This window comes from Haliotis cracherodii, unplaced genomic scaffold (assembly GCF_022045235.1).
Source record: "Haliotis cracherodii isolate W230 unplaced genomic scaffold, xgHalCrac1.p SCAF_4, whole genome shotgun sequence".
Lineage (NCBI taxonomy): Eukaryota > Metazoa > Mollusca > Gastropoda > Lepetellida > Haliotidae > Haliotis > Haliotis cracherodii.
This window is the reverse complement of record NW_027266297.1, coordinates 20,466,857-20,487,410: the sequence shown is the minus strand read 5'-3', so window position 1 is coordinate 20,487,410 and position 20,554 is coordinate 20,466,857. Positions and strand designations below refer to the sequence as shown.

The window sequence follows — 20,554 nt, the reverse complement described above, 5'->3', positions numbered from 1 at the left end:
AGATATCTGTCATGTCTTTTGTTTCCAATAATATTTATGAGATGACATGTGGGACAAAACGGCTAAATGTGAGAGAAGTGTTTTGATAAATGCAATGAGACACAAACTCTGTTGTTCCAGATCATCCTGCCAGCAGGGTTCGTGTGCCTGGCCATGGTGTTCGCCCTCATCCTGCCCCCCTTCCAGGAGGAGCCCGCCCTGGAGCTGCACCCCTGGCTCTATGTGCCCCAGAAGGGCGACGCTCACCTCTACATGTTCTATAGGTGTGTACACACATCGACACATGTAGTTCCTCATGAGGGGTTGACAGCTAGGTTCACTACTACACGAAATACAGATTTGACAGGCGGCTATGTTAAAAATATAAGAAGACAATAGGGGTTGTAGGAAATGTGTTACTTACATGATGAGATTAAAGTTTGGTTTGCCAATAATGAATTTGAAACAAAATCTCGAAGAAAATGTGAGTCCCTTGTTTCAGATTCATAATCCTATAACAGGTACGGAAGCACTTTAGGCGTAAGCATTTTGGGAGTCTTAGCGAGTTTAATGGAAGTATTTCAAACATTGCTTTGTGTAACTAATATTATGATGTATATCAATGTAGCACATAATGATTATTTAATGAAACAAAGACAGTGTTTCTGTGTTAAGCATAGCATTTGTTACAATGCCTGCACCTATCTTTAATTTTGGCAACAAGCCATGGAGCCTCGTCCCTCTGTGACATAGTATCTTGACTTGCAGTAATGACGACCCTGGTACGACCCTTGCAGACAAGCTGGAGAACACACTTCTGTCCAAGCCCTATTTAGGAACAAGATGTATGAACTCATCGGTCTATCACATCAGGTAAACAATGTCGACTGTTTCCCCTGGTCATAACGAGGGTGGTGAACGATCAAAACATAAGGATTTTTCTCACTTAAAACTAGAAAATTGACTTAAGGTAACAGGATCTAATATATTGTCATTCAGACCAATTATAATTTTGCAAACTCTGCTTTGTTTTCTGGCAATTTGATTGCATTGATGAACAGAAACGTAAAATATGAAAACAAATACAAAGATGAAAGAAAGTTGAGGCAGCGTAAAGATTTATTGCAAACCAAGTGTCCTGACTACAGCCTTTTTCACTCTGGTTTGATGGTGTGTTGTTCTAGTGGCATGCCGTGTGAGCCGTCATCAGCCACAGGAAAGTGGACTGCGCGACCCAAACTGACCGGCAACCTGTCCATAGACTCCCCCTCCTGTTCCTGTGCAACTGGAATCCAGAAATGTCCACCAGGTAAAGCTACTCTGTTTGTGGGCTGTCTGAGGCGTTTCACTTCACTGTGCAGAGTTGCCTCCCTTGTTCATGCCAGAATCCTATAATTGTAGGTTTTAATCCAAGATTAGCCCTGATTATGATTCTTGGTTCATCAGCATCATACTTGTCATGTGAGTGGTAAACAATTGCATCAGTGTGCGCTGTCCTATCACATTAAGTGCATACCGTGAAATAACTGAAGCTATGTTAACCCAAACTCATTTGTTGGGAATTGTTTGTAAATTCGTGATTGATGATTGGATCATCCAATCCTATCAATCATCAAAATTAATCCATTGACGTCAATTTGTTGCTTAGTTCATTATAACTAGATCACACCTGACAAAAACAAATTCAGCACTTCGTTTTTAAAAAAAAAACTAGCCTCACTCTTTCTCTCTTTTTTTCTCCAAGTACTAAAAGTGAATGAGTAGCAATATTCCCGCAAAATTATTTGTGTTCAGTTATGGTAAATTGTGTTCAATTGCTTGGTTGTTTGGTTTGATTATTTCAATTAATCGGAATGCCAAAACTCGTTAACTCTGTATGTTCAGTCACCACATCAGTGCAGGGATAAACACCGTCTCCATGTAACTCTCTACAAAACATCGCCACCATGCTGGTCTTCCTATACATCTCTGGGGCAGTAGTTAGCTTAGTGGTTGTACATTCACTCATCACGTTGATCTGAGTTTGGCTCCTTACATGGGTATGATGTGAGAAGCCCATTCTTTGTGTCCCCCAATAAGATATTCCTGGCCTTGAAGTGTCACACACCTTGCTCATTGCATCTGTTATGTAATCTTTGAGTAGTCTATGACTGTCTTGACAGCCTCCATGGTCTAGTGGATATAGCGTCTACCTGGAGAGTGGAACGTCAGTGGTTCGATACCCCCCCGGCATCATACCAAAAGATGTTAGAAGATGGTAGTTGTTGTTACCCTGCCTGCTGCTTGGCATTAGGAGCTTAAAACTCAGTCTCATTGTAATGTGTTTCAGTTAAACTAAGGCATGGCATTTAGTGGGCCAGCACCAGTAGTTTTGAACATAAAGTAAAACCCCATTTCACCTCTCCTCACCTATGACTGTCTTACTTTGACCCAGGTGCTGGTGGCCCCAACCCTCCCCGGACCTACCTGCCAACGACAGACTACCTCTACAACATGACTGGTCGCAACACCAGCGACTGGCTGGTCAAAACCATGGACCAGTACATCAAGAGAAGGTGGGTGAAGTCTTGACTTTTATGTTTCATTTCGAGGGCACATGTGGCCCAGTCGTCTAAGGCGCTGTGATTCGCTGTGCAGAGTTGCGTCCCTTTGGGCACACCAGAAACCTATGATTGTGGGTTCGAATCCCGCTTCGCCCTGATTATGTTTCTAGGTTTGTCAGCACCATACCCGTGCTTGTGGGTTTCACCGAAGTGGTAAACATCTGAGACCTGCATCACTTCAGGCTTTCCTCCCACATTAAGCTGACACGCCGTGATATAACTGGAATACTGTTAAAACCGGCGTTAAAACCAACTCACTCACTCACTCACTATGTTTCATTTCAACACTGCATAACACTCTGCTTATCTGCTTAGGCTGTTGAAGGATAGATGACCCTTTATGTACTCCTAGTCCTGTGTGTTTCATCACTTTCTATGTCACCCCGTTGTGATTTATGTGTTGCTTGTAGATATGGAGGCTTCAGTTTTGGAGACAAGAATCCTGTAGCTCAGCTGAATGCTACTCAACTGTTGACTGTCATTGACCGACTCTCACGAGCAGGCAATAACGGCTCTGCTGTTGTCGATGGTAACGAGACCGTATGGCAGGACCTGGATGATTTGATCAAGAGATTTGTTCGGCAGGACATTGCCAAGGTACGTCTACATCTACTGTGAATAGCCATAACATATTTTGGGAAAATGAAAACCTTTTTGATATCAGTGATATAGATAGTTTTCCTGTAAATATCCATATGCACTAGAATATACCGTATTCGACGTAGTAAGCGCCCAGCTCAAATAAATGCCCACGGCGATATTTCCTGATATATTGGCCAGTGAACAATCCCAATTAGCACCCATTTCAATTGACTTATTTATTCGTGGATAACATGCACTCGTGTGTTATATGCACCCTTAATTATTGGCAATTGAATTCTGGAAAAATATCTCTCATGTATAACACGCACAGACTTTTCTTTTGTATCATTTCAGGCTGTCAGCATAAACCACAAAATTTGCGATCTTTCAACTTTTTTTTTTTTTCAACCAAATTTATATTCTAATAAGAGCCCCCTATTTTTAATTTTGAGAGCACTTACTTTGTCGAATACGGTACATTTTTTTATCACACAAAGATATTTTCTTTACTGTGAAACAGTTTACCGGAAACTTTACAGTCCTTGTGGAACTGTTATTTTGCTGTGAATTATGTTTTCATTTCCAACTGTAGATGCCATTTTACTGAAGAATTTCTGTAAGACCTAAAAAACATGTAGGATGTACCTATGTCTTAGAACCTGCTCCTCGTACCAGGATACGGGGGCAGAATAGGAACCCTGTAACCCATGCCTGCCATACGCTGACTGGTGTGGATCAGGATTGTTAAACTATGTAAACTGGGTGATTGTGTGTTCTCACAAGGAAACAACTGGTTTGTCTGGCCCAAACTTTATTGTGTATTTTGCTGACAGGACTCAAACCTCCTTCACTAAGTCACTAGAATTTGTTTCCCTAATGTCTATTCCTCGTCTCCTGTAGGTTTGGTTCAACAACAAGGGATGGGCAGCATCCGTGGCCTATATGAACTCTCTCAACAACATCATCCTGCGCAGTTATCTCCCCTCCTCCAAGGACCCCAGTAACTTCGGCATCACCACCATCAACCACCCCCTCAACTTCACCCAGGAGCAGCTCAATGACGAGACAATGTATGTGTCACGTCATGTGTTTTAGTAGCCTTCCTTTAGTGAGCTGGATATTTTTCCATACCCTCTTGTTAGAATAACCTGCACTTCAAGTCATTAGATAACCCAAAAGGCGATCCTTGGAAGATTAGAGGGTGCTTGATCTCTGGTCTATGACGTAGCAGTATGTTTTGCAGAGTTGCGTCCCATGACTGTTCCAGGATTTCATGATCACAGATTCTCCCTAAATATCACCATTGGTCTGACAGCACTGTAATTGTTCTAGTTGCTTTCATAAAAGTGATAAAAAATATGTCTATGAATTGCCTCACTTTCGGCTTCTCTTCCACAACAAGATGACACGTCATAATACAAGAAAAACACTGTTCAGAGCAGCAGTAACCACAGCTCACTCTCTAAGGAGAACAGGTCACTGTCATTTACCTCGAAGTCACAGCGATCTTTGCTCTACGACTGTCATAGCTCCCACACCCTTACACAGACCTGTGATAGTCTTAGTGCTAAGATCTCTTCAGGCCCATCCTATATCTATCAACAACTGTGTTGTCTTGACCAGACTGCCTGCTTCTAGTTTCCCTCTTTGAGACATATCACCTCCTGCTTTCAGCATGAACAGTGCCATCGATGTCCTGGTTGCCATCTGCGTCATCTTCGCTATGTCCTTCATCCCGGCCAGCTTCGTGCTGGTGCTGATCGAGGAGAGAGTGTCCAACAGCAAGCACCTGCAGTTTGTCAGCGGCATCAACCCAACCATCTACTGGGTGGCCAACTTCACCTGGGATATGGTCAGTAGCAGACAACTTGGTTTGATTTATAAAATAATATACTGCTCAAAAGATGTTAAAGAAACACCTGATTTTTTCATATAACTATAGTTAGCGTGACAGTTTAACTGTATTCATATGAAAGAATTTGGTGTTCTTTAACTTCTTGTGAGTAGTATATACCTTGGATCAGTTTCATGTCACTTTTTGTATCGGGGCAGTGAGGTAGCCTTGTGGTTAGGCGTTTGTTTATCTCATTGAAGTCATGGGTGTGATTCCACACATGGATACAATGTGAGAAACTCATATTGTCCTTGAAATATTGCAGAAGTATTGCTAAAAGCGGTGTAAAACCCCAACTCACTCACTCACTGACATGTAGGACATAGATTGCCCTTGGTTTTTTTTGACAAATCTGATTCCCAAGAAGTTGTTCATAATATTAGAAGGAAGAGCTGCTTCAGGATATGACGGTGATAGTGCTGGGCCTCACATCGAAGGTTGACTCATGAAATTAGGACGTTATGTATGTGGGTAAAAGTATCTATTTGATCACATAGATTTTTAGTTAATTTCATCAATTATCCACATCAATACTGGCTGTAAAATACATTGTAAAGTTACTGTTTGTTTCAGATGAACTACCTGATTCCTGCCCTGCTGTGTTTTATAATATTTCTGGCCTTCAACAAGGAGGCCTACGTTGGCCCCGGCCATGCTCCCTGCCTCGTGGCTCTACTCTTCCTGTATGGGTAAGCATGATATCCGGTTTGTCCCCTGTTGATGGTGGCCCACTGAAGCCCTAAGAGAGGGACCAGATAAGGTCCCCAGCACTGGATCGCTTAGTATAGGAATGGACTATATTGGATCAGGGGGTCAGTTGTTGTGATTTGGTTGATTGTATATCATCATTGCCCAACAACATGGGACATGTGCTCAAAATACAAACCAGTTTTTTATTGACAGGGTTAGAAATAACTGCGTTCTAAAAATTGCATGTGCATTCGTGCAAATATCACTTCTCGTACTCCAATGCATTAGTGCAAATATCACTTCTCGTGCTCCAATGCATTAGTACAAATATCACTTCTCGTGCTCCAATGCATTAGTGCAAATATCACTTCTCGTGCTCCAATGCATTAGTACAAATATCACTTCTCGTGCTCCAGTGCATGGTTGTTGACGTCATTCGAATCTCATTGTGATGTAAGGATGGAATGACATCACCCTAGAAACGACGTCACGGCTGAAGATTGTAGACGTCATTCAACAACTTGTGGTATACAAGGACAGTGTTGGTGATCACTGCTTTTTTAGTAAAGGGGAGCTTTAAAGGATTAAGAAATAATGGGTAATAAAGAAAATATTTCACTGGCATTGTGTAATACTGATTTTAAGAAACTAATGTAAGAATTCATGTATTACCCTTGCTCTCGCTCTGGAAATGCAAGAATTCTGACCCTCGTTTTGTAAAACCAGTATGACACACATGCTCGTATAATAAATAATCTCTATGCTTTGTATGACCCAGACTAGATTATTTACACGCTACTGTGATACGGCTGAAACTATTGTATTGCTCTCTGGGATGAAAACACTCACTCACTCACTCACTCACTCACTCACTCAGTGGGAAACAGTATTCACTTACTCACTATTTTGGATCAGTTTTAGCTATGCAGGCTTATTGACATTACTCTGACAATTAGTAATCTATGAAACTCTGAACCTTCATTTGTAATCTATGACACTCTGATCCTTCATTTGTAATCTATGACACTCTGATCCTTCATTTGTAATCTATGAAACTCTGATCCTTCATTTGTAATCTATGAAACTCTGATCCTTCATTTGTAATCTATGACACTCTGATCCTTCATTTGTAATCTATGACCCTCTGATCCTTCATTTGTAATCTATGACACTCTGAACCTTCATTTGTAATCTATGACACTCTGATCCTTCATTTGTAATCTATGACACTCTGATCCTTCATTTGTAATCTATGACCTTCTGATCCTTCATTTGTAATCTATGACCCTCTGATCCTTCATTTGTAATCTATGACACTCTGATCCTTCATTTGTAATCTATGACCCTCTGATCCTTCATTTGTAATCTATGACACTCTGATCCTTCATTTGTAATCTATGACCCTCTGATCCTTCATTTGTAATCTATGACACTCTGATACTTCATTTGTAATCTATGACACTCTGATCCTTCATTTGTAATCTATGACACTCTGATCCTTCATTTGTAATCTATGACCCTCTGATCCTTCATTTGTAATCTATGACACTCTGAACCTTCATTTGTAATCTATGACACTCTGATCCTTCATTTGTAATCTATGACACTCTGATCCTTCATTTGTAATCTATGACCCTCTGATCCTTCATTTGTAATCTATGACACTCTGATCCTTCATTTGTAATCTATGACACTCTGATCCTTCATTTGTAATCTATGACCCTCTGATCCTTCATTTGTAATCTATGACACTCTGATCCTTCATTTGTAATCTATGACCCTCTGATCCTTCATTTGTAATCTATGACACTCTGATACTTCATTTGTAATCTATGACACTCTGATCCTTCATTTGTAATCTATGACACTCTGATCCTTCATTTGTAATCTATGACCCTCTGATCCTTCATTTGTAATCTATGACCCTCTGATCCTTCATTTGTAATCTATGACACTCTGATACTTCATTTGTAATCTATGACCCTCTGATCCTTCATTTGTAATCTATGACACTCTGATCCTTCATTTGTAATCTATGACACTCTGATCCTTCATTTGTAATCTTTGGATGGGAAGCTCTATTCACCCATCTGTTTGGTACAGACGTAACATCTTTACCCATGTCGTTTCAGGTTTGCTATCATCCCGCTCATGTATCCGTTTGCCCGGCTGTTCTCGGTGCCAAGTTCAGCCTTTGTTGCACTGTCATGTGTGAATGTGTTCCTAGGAACTGTGTCAACGCTGGCAACATTTATCTTGGAGCTGTTCGCGCAGGAAGACAAAGTGAGTTCAGGCAATTTGTGTCTCAACACTACCATAGTTAGTTATTTTGAAAAGTACAAAAAAATATGTTTCCTGACCAACCTTATAATTATGCCACAGCTTTTACTAGTATCTGGGTTTTATGCATGCAGTGTAAATTTGATGTGCTTTCCTAAAGAAAAAGCTAGTCATTATCTTCATTTGACAACAGACTTTCAATTTTATTGTTTTTAAAACTGAACCTATCTCACACTATGCATTTTACCCTTCTTCTTCGATCATGGTGTAGAAACGATCCCGAAACACGTTTCCAGCTTCAAAGAACACCTCACCCAGTCTGTCCTATGTCTCGGTCATTAATCCTCATCTCTGTTGTGTCTAATGGAGTGATCAGCAGGCATTCCACAATGTTTTTACATTTTCAAGAATTATTTACATGCGTAAGATACATGAAGATCAGATTGCTAATGCACTGGTCACGTGATGCATTCTATAGGGAAATGTTTGCATGTACACCGTTCTTTCTGCGGAACTGGGAACACCACATTGTCTGTCTGCAATACAGTACACAATGTTTTGGGGGTTTTAATGTGGAGCTTTGACCTTGTGTTTGGCAAGAATGCTGTAGGCTGTATCACGTATCAGGATTTTCTCTAATTTGTAATCAAGCCTGTTTATTCTTGAATTTCGAACAGACTGACCTAATGCGAACCTTTCGGTGCACTCTACGTGTTTTGCTTGATTGTATGGATGTGCTGCTGCAGCCACGGCGATGAGAAGCCTGATGATATAAGTGACTCACCAGGAGAAAAGGGATCTTATGGGTGCTGGGATACAATTACGCTATGACTTCATAAAGACATTTGGCATCAAATTAATTGTGATTTTCACCCATAAGGTCCCTTATCTCATGGTTGGTCACATATGTTTTTCACATCACAGTGACTGTGTCACTAGCTTTCAGTAGGGCTTTGATGACTGCATGTGAAACCGTTCACACCGTTTTGATATCATTTCCACACCCTGATCAAAGATGGATGAAATGCATAGTGTAAGATAGGATAAGTATTATAAATGTACTATTTACTGTAAAATTTGTTAAAAACCACACATATAATTTTCCTATGCTATTTTTGGATTTCTTAAATTGGAGACACATATTTTTTTTTATTTTTTTTTTATTTTTCAATGTTGCCCTTTGTCATCGCCATGTTTTCACAAATGATGGGTCACATGATGGATTTTCATATATAAATTTAGTTTATTGGGACTCGCACAGTAACAAGTAAGAGCATTCAAAATTGATAAACTTGTCCATAACTTACCCCTTCCCACTGCCACTGTAGGGTCTTGCAGACATAAACAACATACTGAAACAGGCATTCCTGATCATGCCTCACTACTGTCTGGGCCGGGGACTGATGGACATGACCACCTACAAGCTGCAGGCAGATATCATCGCCAGATTCGGTATGTCAGAACATCATTATTATTGACTGTTTGCACAGTTGGATGTAAAGCTAACATTATTTTGTTATTACGCATTCAAAATGTTCAAATGAATATTAATTTATGACAAAATATGGGTATTGGACAGATTCTCGTATTCATCAGATTATTGAAAAACTATCACAAGTAGAGGTTGCAATGGCCCCAATATTCAGCCCATCACTGAAGCAAACACTTTCCTTCCAACCCTGACTCTGACCCTGGCCCATTCCTCTCCAACACTGACCTTGACCCAACTCAACCCTGACCCTGATCCTGAACCTGTCTCTGCGACCCTGACCCTCAACAACACTGACTCTGGCTCATGCCTTACCCTGTCCTTCCTACCCTGACCATGCCTCTCTTACCCTGCCTCTCCAACGCTGACCGTGACCAAACTCTACTCCAGTGACCCTGACCATATACCCGCCTTTCCCACACTAACCCTGACCTTGAATCTCCAACACTGACCCTGAACCTTCCTCTAAAAGATCTGACGTAGACCTTACACTGTAACCCAACACTTTCCTTCCATCACCCTGCCACTCAACGTTGATCTTGACCCTGACTCCGCCTCTGCCTCTCCAACATTGACCTTGACCAAACACTACAGCACTGACCCTGACCATGAACAGTCTCTCCTTGACCTTCAACCTGCCTCTTTAACGCTGACCTTGATCCCACCCCTCCAATACTGACCTTGGCGCTACCCCTCTAACACTGGAATCCAACAATTTCCTTCCAAGATTAACCCCAACCCTATCTCTCAAACACTATGTCCACATGTCATGACAACTCCATGTGATCCTAGGTTAGAATTGGACCCCAGTGACCTATGCTTGTCAGGCAAAGTGACTTAATGGGTTGGGTCATCAGGCTTGGTGACTTGGGTGATAGGGTGTCAACCTGCCCTTACGGCATGGATTGTTCTTCAGAACATCAATCTCTGCATTGCCTTGTACAGATTCAATTATTTGCAGACTGTCGTCATATCGCTGGAATATTTACAGTGAAGCATTACAAAAATTAAAAAAACAATCCTAACCAAACCCCTAACAAGTGTGCTTGTTTACCAGGTGAGACGTTGGATTACAACCTGTTTGAGTGGAAAATAGTTGGCCGCAACCTGTTTGCCATGTTCGCCCTGGGTATCGTGTTCTTCATCTTCAACCTGCTCATAGAGTACAGGTTCTTCATCAAGCCAAGGTGAGGCCAGTGAACAAGTCAACTACAACTTCATTCTCTGCAGCGTTTATTCCAGAAGCTGGTCAAATATGTTTTAGCTTGATCCAACTTTCCTCGGACATTCATTTAGGAATTTGTTGCAGTGAAGTGAAAGGAGAGAGTTATGTTTGTAAACTGGTGATTAGAAATGATTGAGGACTGTCACGATACCAACTTTGTTATGAAACTTCAGTTTTAATTTTGAAAAGTTATGTAACAGAGTGTGCCTGGGACGGGTTATTCGTGTCCTCGGGTTGGGGTACCTACAGGACCACCCGGACTCTGTGCTTAGTCACATGATAAATGTTTCATCACATTAACACTGAAACTCCATGGTTACACTACTAGTCGCTTATATTTGAATATCTTTCTGACTATACACTCATTCCTTCTGACTTTTATATCTTTGTGTAAAGATAGAGCTTCAGTCAACTTCAGTGTATGGGTGATCAGATCGTGTATCGAAAAAGTTTTTGCCAGAGCTCCAGTAAAATAATTCCCAATCAAACATTTTGTAACCAACTCATGAGGCCTACAGCAGGTACCCAAGTAGGGTCGGATACCTGGGTACAAAATTTGGACTTGCCCCAGCCTTATTACACATTGCATTGGATTCCATCCCACTTCTGGATTAGACACAACCACTGGTACACTAGTCAGAGACTAGCGAAATTCCAGAATTACTGGTGATTTTCACAAGTCTAGTTATTTTACATTGTCCTGAATTAGCTGTGGGCTATTTGAATATGACTAAATGCATTTACCGCCGGGTGACTTGGGGTTGCTGTGTTGAAGCTCTTGATCTTGACAACTGTATCTGTCACTGCAGGAAGACAAAGGGGCCTTCCACCCCACTGAACAACGAGGACATTGATGTGGCTCGGGAACGACAACGGGTCATGTCAGGAGGGGCAGATAATGACACCTTGAAGCTGGAGAACCTCACCAAGGTAAGACTTGTCACATGATACCTTTAGCTGGAGAACCTCACCAAGGTGAGACTTGTCACATGATACTTTGAAGCTGGAGAACCTCACCAAGGTAAGACTTGTCACATGATACCTTTAGCTGGAGAACCTCACCAAGGTAAGACTTGTCACATGATACTTTGAAGCTGGAGAACCTCACCAAGGTAAGACTTGTCACATGATACCTTTAGCTGGAGAACCTCACCAAGGTGAGACTTGTCACATGATACTTTGAAGCTGGAGAACCTCACCAAGGTAAGACTTGTCACATGATACCTTTAGCTGGAGAACCTCACCAAGGTAAGACTTGTCACATGATACCTTGAAGCTGGAGAACCTCACCAAGGTAAGACTTGTCACATGAAACCTTTAGCTGGAGAACCTCACCAAGGTAAGACTTGTCACATGATACCTTGAAGCTGGAGAACCTCACCAAGGTGAGACTTGTCACACGACACCTCAAAGCTGGAGAACTTCTCCAAGGTGAAACTTGTCACATGACACCTCAAAGCTGGAGAACTTCTTCAAGGTGAAACTTGTCACATGACACCTTGAAGCTAGAGAACCTCTCCAAGTTGAAACTTGTCACATGACACCTTGAAACTCAAGAACCTCACTAAGGTGAGACTAGTCACATGATACCCTTGGCTGGAGAATTTCTCCAAGGTGAAACTTGTCACATGACACCTTGAAGCTGGAGAACGTCTCCAAGGTAAGACTTGTCACATGACACCTCGAAGCTGGAGAACTTCTCCAAGGGAGACTTGTTGTAAGAGGCGACTAACTGGATCGGGTTGATGCATGTTATCATATCCCAATTATGTGGATCGATGCTTATTATGTCAATCACTGGATTGTCTGGTCCAGACTCGATTATTTACAGACCGTCGTCTTATAGTTGGAATATTGTTGGTGCGGTGTTAAACAACAAACAAACAAAACATGACACCTCAAAGCTGGAGAACCTCACTAAGGTGAGACTAGTCACATCTATGAAATATTCTTGGTCCACACATGAAAGGCCACATATTTCCTGAGTGACTGAGTGAGTTGTGCAATATTGAAGAAATATCATGGCTGGGGATGCAAGAAATAATCTGCACACATTGCAGCTATGTGGGGAATTAAACCTGGGCCTGTGGCATGATGAGCAAACGCTTTAACCACTAGACTACCCCATCCCCTGTGACGTCCTGAGAGTCTGATGAGTCATCAATGATATATTAGTTCATAATATAACTTGTTTTTATCTTTAACGATAAATATTGTATCATGTTTGACACAAATCATACAAGGTGTACTGGTACTCAGTTATCATGATTTTGACATTAATAACTGTCACTGATTGCCACCATGCTATGGCCCATTGGTACTGCTCATATGCCAGACCCGTGAAGATTCCGGGATAGAATAGGTCTTAAGCAACCCATGCTTGCCTTAAGAGGCAACTATGCTTGTCGTAAGAGGCGACTGTTGGGATCAGGTGGTCAGGCTTGCAGACTTGGTTGATGCATGTCATCGTATCTCAATTGCGTTGATCAGTTCTTGTGATGTGAATCACTTGATTGTCTGGTCAAGACTTAATAATTTACAGATTGCTATCATAGAGCTATTTATGTCATTCGAAAACTAAGATGAAGAATATGATGACTTTCATTGAACTGTTGTGTGACACCACCATCTGTCTGTGCAGACCTACTGGACCCCTGGGAAGAAGGGGCGTCTGACAGCTGTAGACAGACTGTGTGTGGGGGTGCCCAAGGGGCAGTGTTTTGGCCTGCTGGGGGTTAACGGAGCAGGGAAGACTACAACCTTCAAGATGCTGACAGGAGACGTGTCCGTCACCAGCGGCTCGGCGGCAGTCAGTGAAATGAGGTACGTGGCAGATTAATGTTGTTAGTGGTTTCATTAAGAATAGACTTCAATATATTTTGAGTTAATGAAGGTAAGGTGCACACATTATAAGTCTTATAATTAGCACTGTGTTTATTTTATAATAAATTTGCTGATATGTTGGCAAGTGAACAATCCCAATTAGCACCCCTTCCAATTGATCAATGTACACAAGACTTATTTATCAGTGTATAATACCCACTTGTGTGTATTATGCAACCTTAATTATGGGCAATTAAATTCTGTAAAATATAACTCTCGTGTCCAATACACACAGACTTTTCTTTTGTATCATTACAGACTATCAGCATAAACCACAAAATTTACAATCTTTCAACTGTTTTTTTTTCACCAAAATTTTATTCTAATAAGAAACCCCAATTTCTAATTACAATTAGAGCTAGATGTGACTGTGCTCCCTGACCTGTTACAAACGTGTTGTGTTGGGCAGTATTCTGAATCACAATTTGAGCTAGATGTGACTGTGCTCCCTGATCCGTTACAAACGTGTTGTGTTGGCCAGTATTCTGAATCACAATTAGAGCTAGATGTGACTGTGCTCCCTGATCCGTTACAAACGTGTTGTGTTGGCCAGTATTCTGAATCACAATTAGAGCTAGATATGACTGTGCTCCCTGATCCGTTATAAAACGTGTTGTGTTGGGCAGTATTCTGAATCACAATTAGAGCTAGATGTGACTGTGCTCCCTGATCCGTTACAAACATGTTGTGTTGGGCAGTATTCTGAATCACAACTAGAGCTAGATGTGACTGTGCTCCCTGATCCGTTACAAACGTGTTGTGTTGTGTTGGCCAGTATTCTGAATCACAACTAGAGCTAGATATGACTGTGCTCCCCGATCCATTACAAACGTGTTGTGTTGTGTTGTGTTGGGCAGTATTCTGAAGGACATGGTGAAGGTGCGGCAGCTGATGGGCTACTGTCCTCAGTTTGATGCTCTGGACTCCCTTCTCACCGGCCGGGAACATCTGCAGTTCTACGCCCGAGTCAGAGGCATACCTGAGAAGGATATCAAAGATGTAAGCTTTTTTAACTTATTAAAAAACAGATAGGAACATTGGATGTTTTTATACCTCGATCGTAAAGGGTGGGGGTATATTGTTATACACAAGGAATTCTGTCCATCCTTCCATCTGTTCGTCCTCCGAGGACATTGTTTGTATGTGTTCTATGACTTGAAAAATTCTCCATATCTTCTTTTCAAACTTGGTGAACACTTTCTAAGAAATGGCAATAGGAGAAGTGCAGTGCAAAGTTTGATTTCAGTATTTGGATTTTCTGAAAAATACAGCTATATTTCATTATTTTTACTTAGAATTGTTTGACTTAAACATTTGTGTGACCTATGACTTGAAAACTACTGCATGGATTCTTCTCAAATTTAGGGAACAGTTTCCAGTGCTGTATCTACTGCTATGTGTTGGCGATCGGCCTTAGTTTAAGCCATGTTCAAATACCATGACGTGTTTTGTATCATTGGTCACATATCATTATATGTATGGTAATTGATTAGCTTTCTGAAGTGGTTACTTCCTACTAGTAGTCAGGCTTTAAATGGTGTGTGTGTGTGCAGGTGGCAGAGTGGGCTATCAGGAAGCTGGGGCTAGTGAAGTATGCCAACGTCATCGCTGGCAGCTACTCCGGTGGCAACAAGCGGAAACTGTCCACCGCCATCGCTCTTATTGGCAACCCTCCCATTATATTCCTGGTAAGTCCAACACACAGGTAATTCTAAAAGCCATGAAGTATAGGTTACTGTGTTACCTGGTACTGTTATCATGCTTTTGAACTGTTTTCTTAATACACATTATTGACTATTATACAAAGCTATGTGTTTCTTAACGGCTGCACTGGTATAACCTTGGATAAGATTTGGACTGATGGCATATTTGCCCATCTCAGCATACCAACTGATGTTCTACACCAATAGTTTGACCTTCACTTTTTATGACCTAGTCAAACTAGTAAGATGTTTTGTGGATTGTATCAGATCCAATTCTCTTGATGTGGCAGCTGTGTCTCAGCTTCCCCTCTCCCTCTCCCTCTCCTCCTCTTCCCTCCTCCCCCTCCCCCTCCCCTCCTCTTCTCTGAGACAAAGTAGGACTTACAATAGTCCTAGAGCTAAACTCAATAGATTTGGATTGTAGACAGTATTTTGCACTTACAATGAATTCATTCACCTTGTTCAGGATGAACCTACTACCGGTATGGACCCCAAGGCTCGTCGCTTCCTCTGGAACTGCATCAACAGCATCATCAAAGATGGCCGCTCCATCATTCTAACTTCCCACAGGTGAGAGAAGTTGAACAGATCATGTTCTCTGCATTACAGTCCCTATAGCAAGTCTTTGAACTGCAGACCCGTGAAGATCCAGGGTAGAATAGATCTTCAGCAACCCATGCTTGCCTAAAAGGCGACTTTGCTTGTCGTAAGAGGCGACTAACGGGATCAGGTGTTCAGGCTTGCGGACTTGATTGATGCATGTCATCGATCCCAATTGCGTAGATCGATGCTCATGATACTAATCACTGGATTGTCTGGTCCATACTCGATTATTTACAGACTGCCGTCATATAGCTGGAATATTGCTGAGTGTGGCGTTAAACAATAAAAAACAAACAAACAAACAAACTTTGAAATGCTAAATGGGATTCAAGGGGACAGAAAGGCCTACAGTACATCATGCTTGTCTAATATCTATCCCTGTAGTGGCTGCATCCCTTGCAAAGTCTTCTAGCCAAAATAAGTTGAACTATCTATTGATCAGGATAACAGATGGCTGACTGGATCTCGCTGGAGGATACATCCTAGTGTCTGTCCCTGTAATGGCTGCTAAGTAGGATGAGCACACCGATGTGTGCCACACTGGAAATATTGCTGAATATTGTTTACAACCCCGTTCACTGCTTGTTGTATTGCAGATTGCAACCCATTGTTGTATAAATGCTGGTCACTATTTCATGCATGTTTAACACGTTTTTTAACACGTTTAACTACACAATTTGTTGCCATAAGGCCAGGTTTTGTCTTGTTAATGCAATTAAATGAGTGAGTGAGTGAGTATGGTTTTACGCCGCTTTTAGCTATATTTCAGCAATATCACGGCGGAGGAAACTAGAAAATGGGCTTCACACATTGTACCAATGGAGGGAATCAAACCCAGGTCTTTGGCGTAAATAGCCAACACTTAAACACTAGGCTACCCAACTGCCCCTGATGCAGTTGAAAGTCCTTGACATGAATCTGCTTGCATGGGTAAGGTATAGCTTTGAATAGTAGGATGATGTCGGAGGATGTTTCTGAGTGTTGTTCCTGTTGCAGCATGGAGGAATGTGAGGCGCTGTGTGGCAGGCTGGCCATTATGGTGAACGGCCGGTTCAAGTGTATCGGCAGCACGCAGCATCTGAAGAACAGGTCTGTTTTCTCATATCCTACATTTACTCATAAAAAACACGTGTGTCGTGGTGTTAGGCAGATAGAGTTCATTGCTGATTTCACTGTAGATCTGACATATCAAGTTTGCGTGAGTGAGTTTGGTTTAACACCGCTTTTAACAGTATTCCAGTTATATCACAGTGTGCCTACTTAATGTGTGAGGAAAGCTCAAAGTGATGCAGGTCTCAGATGTTTACCACTTCGGTGAAACCCACAAGCACGGGTATGGTGCTGACATACCTAGAAACATAATCAGGGCGAATCAGGATTCGTACCCACAATCATAGGTTTCTGGCATGCCCAATTAATGCAACCCTTCAGAGCGAATTGCGGTGCCTTAGACAACTGGGCAACCCGGGCCCGCTATATCAAGTTTGAGGTGAAGTTTAATGTCATGTTAATGATTATTGCACTTGCATAATAACGTGCATAAACGTGTGTGTGTGTGTCTGCTTGTATAAGTCCGAACTAAAGACAGTTTAATAGTGCTAGCCCACTGAGATACCACAGTTTAACATGTATATCCTACTCAGACACAGTATTCACTCTGAGCCTTTTTGAATGATGTGGCCGGGGATGGCATCAACGATCCACTCTCCAGGCAGACGCTCTATCCACTAGACCACAGAGGTGGTCTAGGAGACTGTGGGGAGCTTATCTGGGGTTCAACAGGCCATTGTCAAGACAATATTTTGTTCTATTCATGAACATGATGAATAAATATAAATGCATGTCTTATTCTACATATTTCAAGATAACTTGAGAGATAATCATCTGTATAGAAAAAACACAAGGAAATCTTTCTTAATCTTCTGGAAGAATGTGTGTGAAAATATTATGTATCAGATTTATTTTCCCAAGAGCAAGGTGGTGACTGCACATAAAAGTTTATAATGCCCTGCCTAGTCTCATGTCCAAGTGTGATGGCCCTATGGGATTCCAGGGAAGAGTGTACATCCTCAGCAACCTACGCTTGTTGTCAGAGGTGACTAAATGGATCGGGTGGTCAGGCTCAGTGACTTGGTAGATGGTTTGTCTCCTATACATGAACCAAGTCCAAATCCATTCCTCAAAACAACTCCAGTGCCCTTGGAATGCATATTTTCCAAGTATTGATAATAGTAGAAACCGGTCATTGGTTATATTGCCCTATGATGACGCCATGTCCACATGTGCAGGTTCGGCAATGGGTACACAGTGACCCTGCGAGTGGCTGGAGGTCAGCCCGACCTGGAGCCCGTGAAGCTGTACATGAAGGAGCAGTTCCCCGAGTCGGTGCTGAAGGAAAGCCACCACAACATGCTGCAGTACCAGCTGGGCACCACCGCCATTTCCCTGGCCAGGCTCTTCGGGAAGATTGAGGGTGGCAAACAGCACATGGGCATTGAGAGCTATTCCGTCAGCCAGACCACACTGGACCAGGTGAGTCCTTGTCCACTGTAACCCATCGGTCAGTCTTGACGGAAGAGGAGGTCTGCTGTATTTCGGGGAATTGTCTGGGGCTTTGTATTTGTGAGTTCTGCAGACTCTCAGTAAAGAGGGAATCTGACATGGGACCAAAATTTCATCCAGAAAGATTGTCAACAGTGTTAAATATTACAACAGGTTGGCAGCCTGAGTGCCGCATTATTGTTATTCTGTTCTAAACACCTCTTAAGCTGACTCGACCCGTGAATTTCTGGATTAGAATAGTTCTTTAGCAACCCATGCTTGCCATAATCATGATGCGCATGACGCGCATGATGTCATTCACTGGATTGTCTGGTCCAGACATTATTTACATACCGCCGCCATATAGCTAGAATATTGCTGAGTGAAGGGTTAAACAACAAACTTAAGCTGACTCTTTCGCTTAACCAGTTACAATAAAGTGGCACTCCGTGTATCTGCCTTCAAAAATCCCTCTATATGTAATAAATTGTGCTGAGGGCATGTAAAAAGCCATTGATGGTAGTCCTCATTGACTTGTAGCATTTGAGGGCTAGACTTCTGAACCAGCCTTCAATGCTTCAGTTTTGCTACAAATTGGATCGATGCTCATGATGTCAATCACTGGATTGTCTGGTCCCGGGCCCCGTTCCACAAAGTGGTCTTAGGTCTATGACTACCGTAGGCCTATGTTAAAGTATAGGAGTTACGATCATCTTAGCGCTAAGATTGCTTTGTGGAACAGGGCCCAGACTCGGTTATTTACAGACCGCCATCATATAGCAGGAATATTGCTGAGTGCGGCGTTACACAACAAACAAACAACAAATTGAAACTGAATGAAACTGACAGGAAATGTCAACAGAGTAAACATGTTTGACTCATTTCAAGCAGGACTAGCTACAAACACTGAGGGATAGTTAAATAACATGTCCGCTAGTCTTAAGAAGAACACATGTTTAAGTCTGCTGTTTATCAGAATGATATTCCTCCATGAAGCTGTATGACTTTCATGGGATGAAATGATGTATTTGGTTTCTTTCTCGGGATAGGTCTTCATCAACTTTGCCAAGCTGCAAACAGACATGGACATTGAATTAGAAGATGATGAACTACCTCCTGATCTGAGCCAGAGAGCCTATGAGACAGGTGAGATAGAAGAGCCCAGTAAGCCATCATACAGAGTACAGTGTTCTGTACAGGATACTTGGCATTCATGTGATAGGAAACATCTGTGCTCTTATAAGCAGGCACGACAAGCGAAAATCTAAGAAAGAAGTTGTTGTCCTTCACCACTCGTAATAACAGTCCATGGCAATTTCTGAAATGTATTTGTATGCTGGATGCCATTCTCCCTCCAGTTCTGATTGTGTGTATGCTAGATCCCATTCTCCCTCCAGTTCTGACTGTGTGTATGCTAGATCCCATTCTCCCTCCAGTTCTGACTGTGTGTATGCTATATCCCATTCTCCCTCCAGTTCTGACTGTGTGTATGCAAGATCCCATTCTCCCTCCAGTTCTGACTGTGTGTATGCAAGATCCCATTCTCCCTCCAGTTCTGACTGTGTATTTGTATGCTAGATCCCATTCTCCCTCCAGTTCTGACTGTGTATTTGTATGCTAGATGCCATTCTCCCTCCAGTTCTGATTGTGTATTTGTATGCTAGATGCCATTCTCCCTCCAGTTCTGATTGTGTATTTGTATGCTAGATCCCATTCTCCCTCCAGTTCTGACTGTGTATTTGTATGCTAGATCCCATTCTCCCTCCAATTTTGATTGTGTATTTGTATGCTAGATGCCATTCTCCAGTTCTGATTGTGTATTTGTATGCTAGATCCCATTCTCCCTCCAGTTTTGATTGTGTATTTGTATGCTAGATCCCATTCTCCCTCCAGTTCTGATTGTGTATTTGTATGCTAGATCCCATTCTCCCTCCAGTTTTGACTGTGTATTTGTATGCTAGATCCCATTCTCCCTCCAGTTTTGACTGTGTATTTGTATGCTAGATCCCATTCTCCCTCCAGTTTTGATTGTGTATTTGTATGCTAGATCCCATTCTCCCTCCAGTTTTGACTGTGTATTTG

General features: G+C 42.0%; 1 protein-coding gene across 3 annotated transcripts in view; it reads left to right on the top strand.

Annotated features, from left to right (window-relative positions):
• Positions 1-20,554, top strand: part of LOC139480464 (phospholipid-transporting ATPase ABCA1-like) — a 79,179-nt gene that overhangs the window by 56,653 nt on the left and 1,972 nt on the right. For all 3 annotated transcript variants that reach the window (XM_071263549.1, XM_071263547.1, XM_071263548.1), the window contains 19 exons: positions 121-263; positions 748-852; positions 1,164-1,288; positions 2,414-2,534; positions 2,993-3,179; positions 4,065-4,234; positions 4,839-5,016; positions 5,632-5,747; positions 7,881-8,031; positions 9,357-9,480; positions 10,575-10,704; positions 11,552-11,672; positions 13,384-13,565; positions 14,483-14,624; positions 15,179-15,313; positions 15,795-15,898; positions 16,928-17,020; positions 18,220-18,463; positions 19,522-19,618. In XM_071263549.1, coding sequence (XP_071119650.1) covers positions 121-263; positions 748-852; positions 1,164-1,288; positions 2,414-2,534; positions 2,993-3,179; positions 4,065-4,234; positions 4,839-5,016; positions 5,632-5,747; positions 7,881-8,031; positions 9,357-9,480; positions 10,575-10,704; positions 11,552-11,672; positions 13,384-13,565; positions 14,483-14,624; positions 15,179-15,313; positions 15,795-15,898; positions 16,928-17,020; positions 18,220-18,463; positions 19,522-19,618 — 2,668 coding nt within the window. The remainder of the gene's footprint in view (positions 1-120; positions 264-747; positions 853-1,163; positions 1,289-2,413; positions 2,535-2,992; positions 3,180-4,064; positions 4,235-4,838; positions 5,017-5,631; positions 5,748-7,880; positions 8,032-9,356; positions 9,481-10,574; positions 10,705-11,551; positions 11,673-13,383; positions 13,566-14,482; positions 14,625-15,178; positions 15,314-15,794; positions 15,899-16,927; positions 17,021-18,219; positions 18,464-19,521; positions 19,619-20,554) is intronic.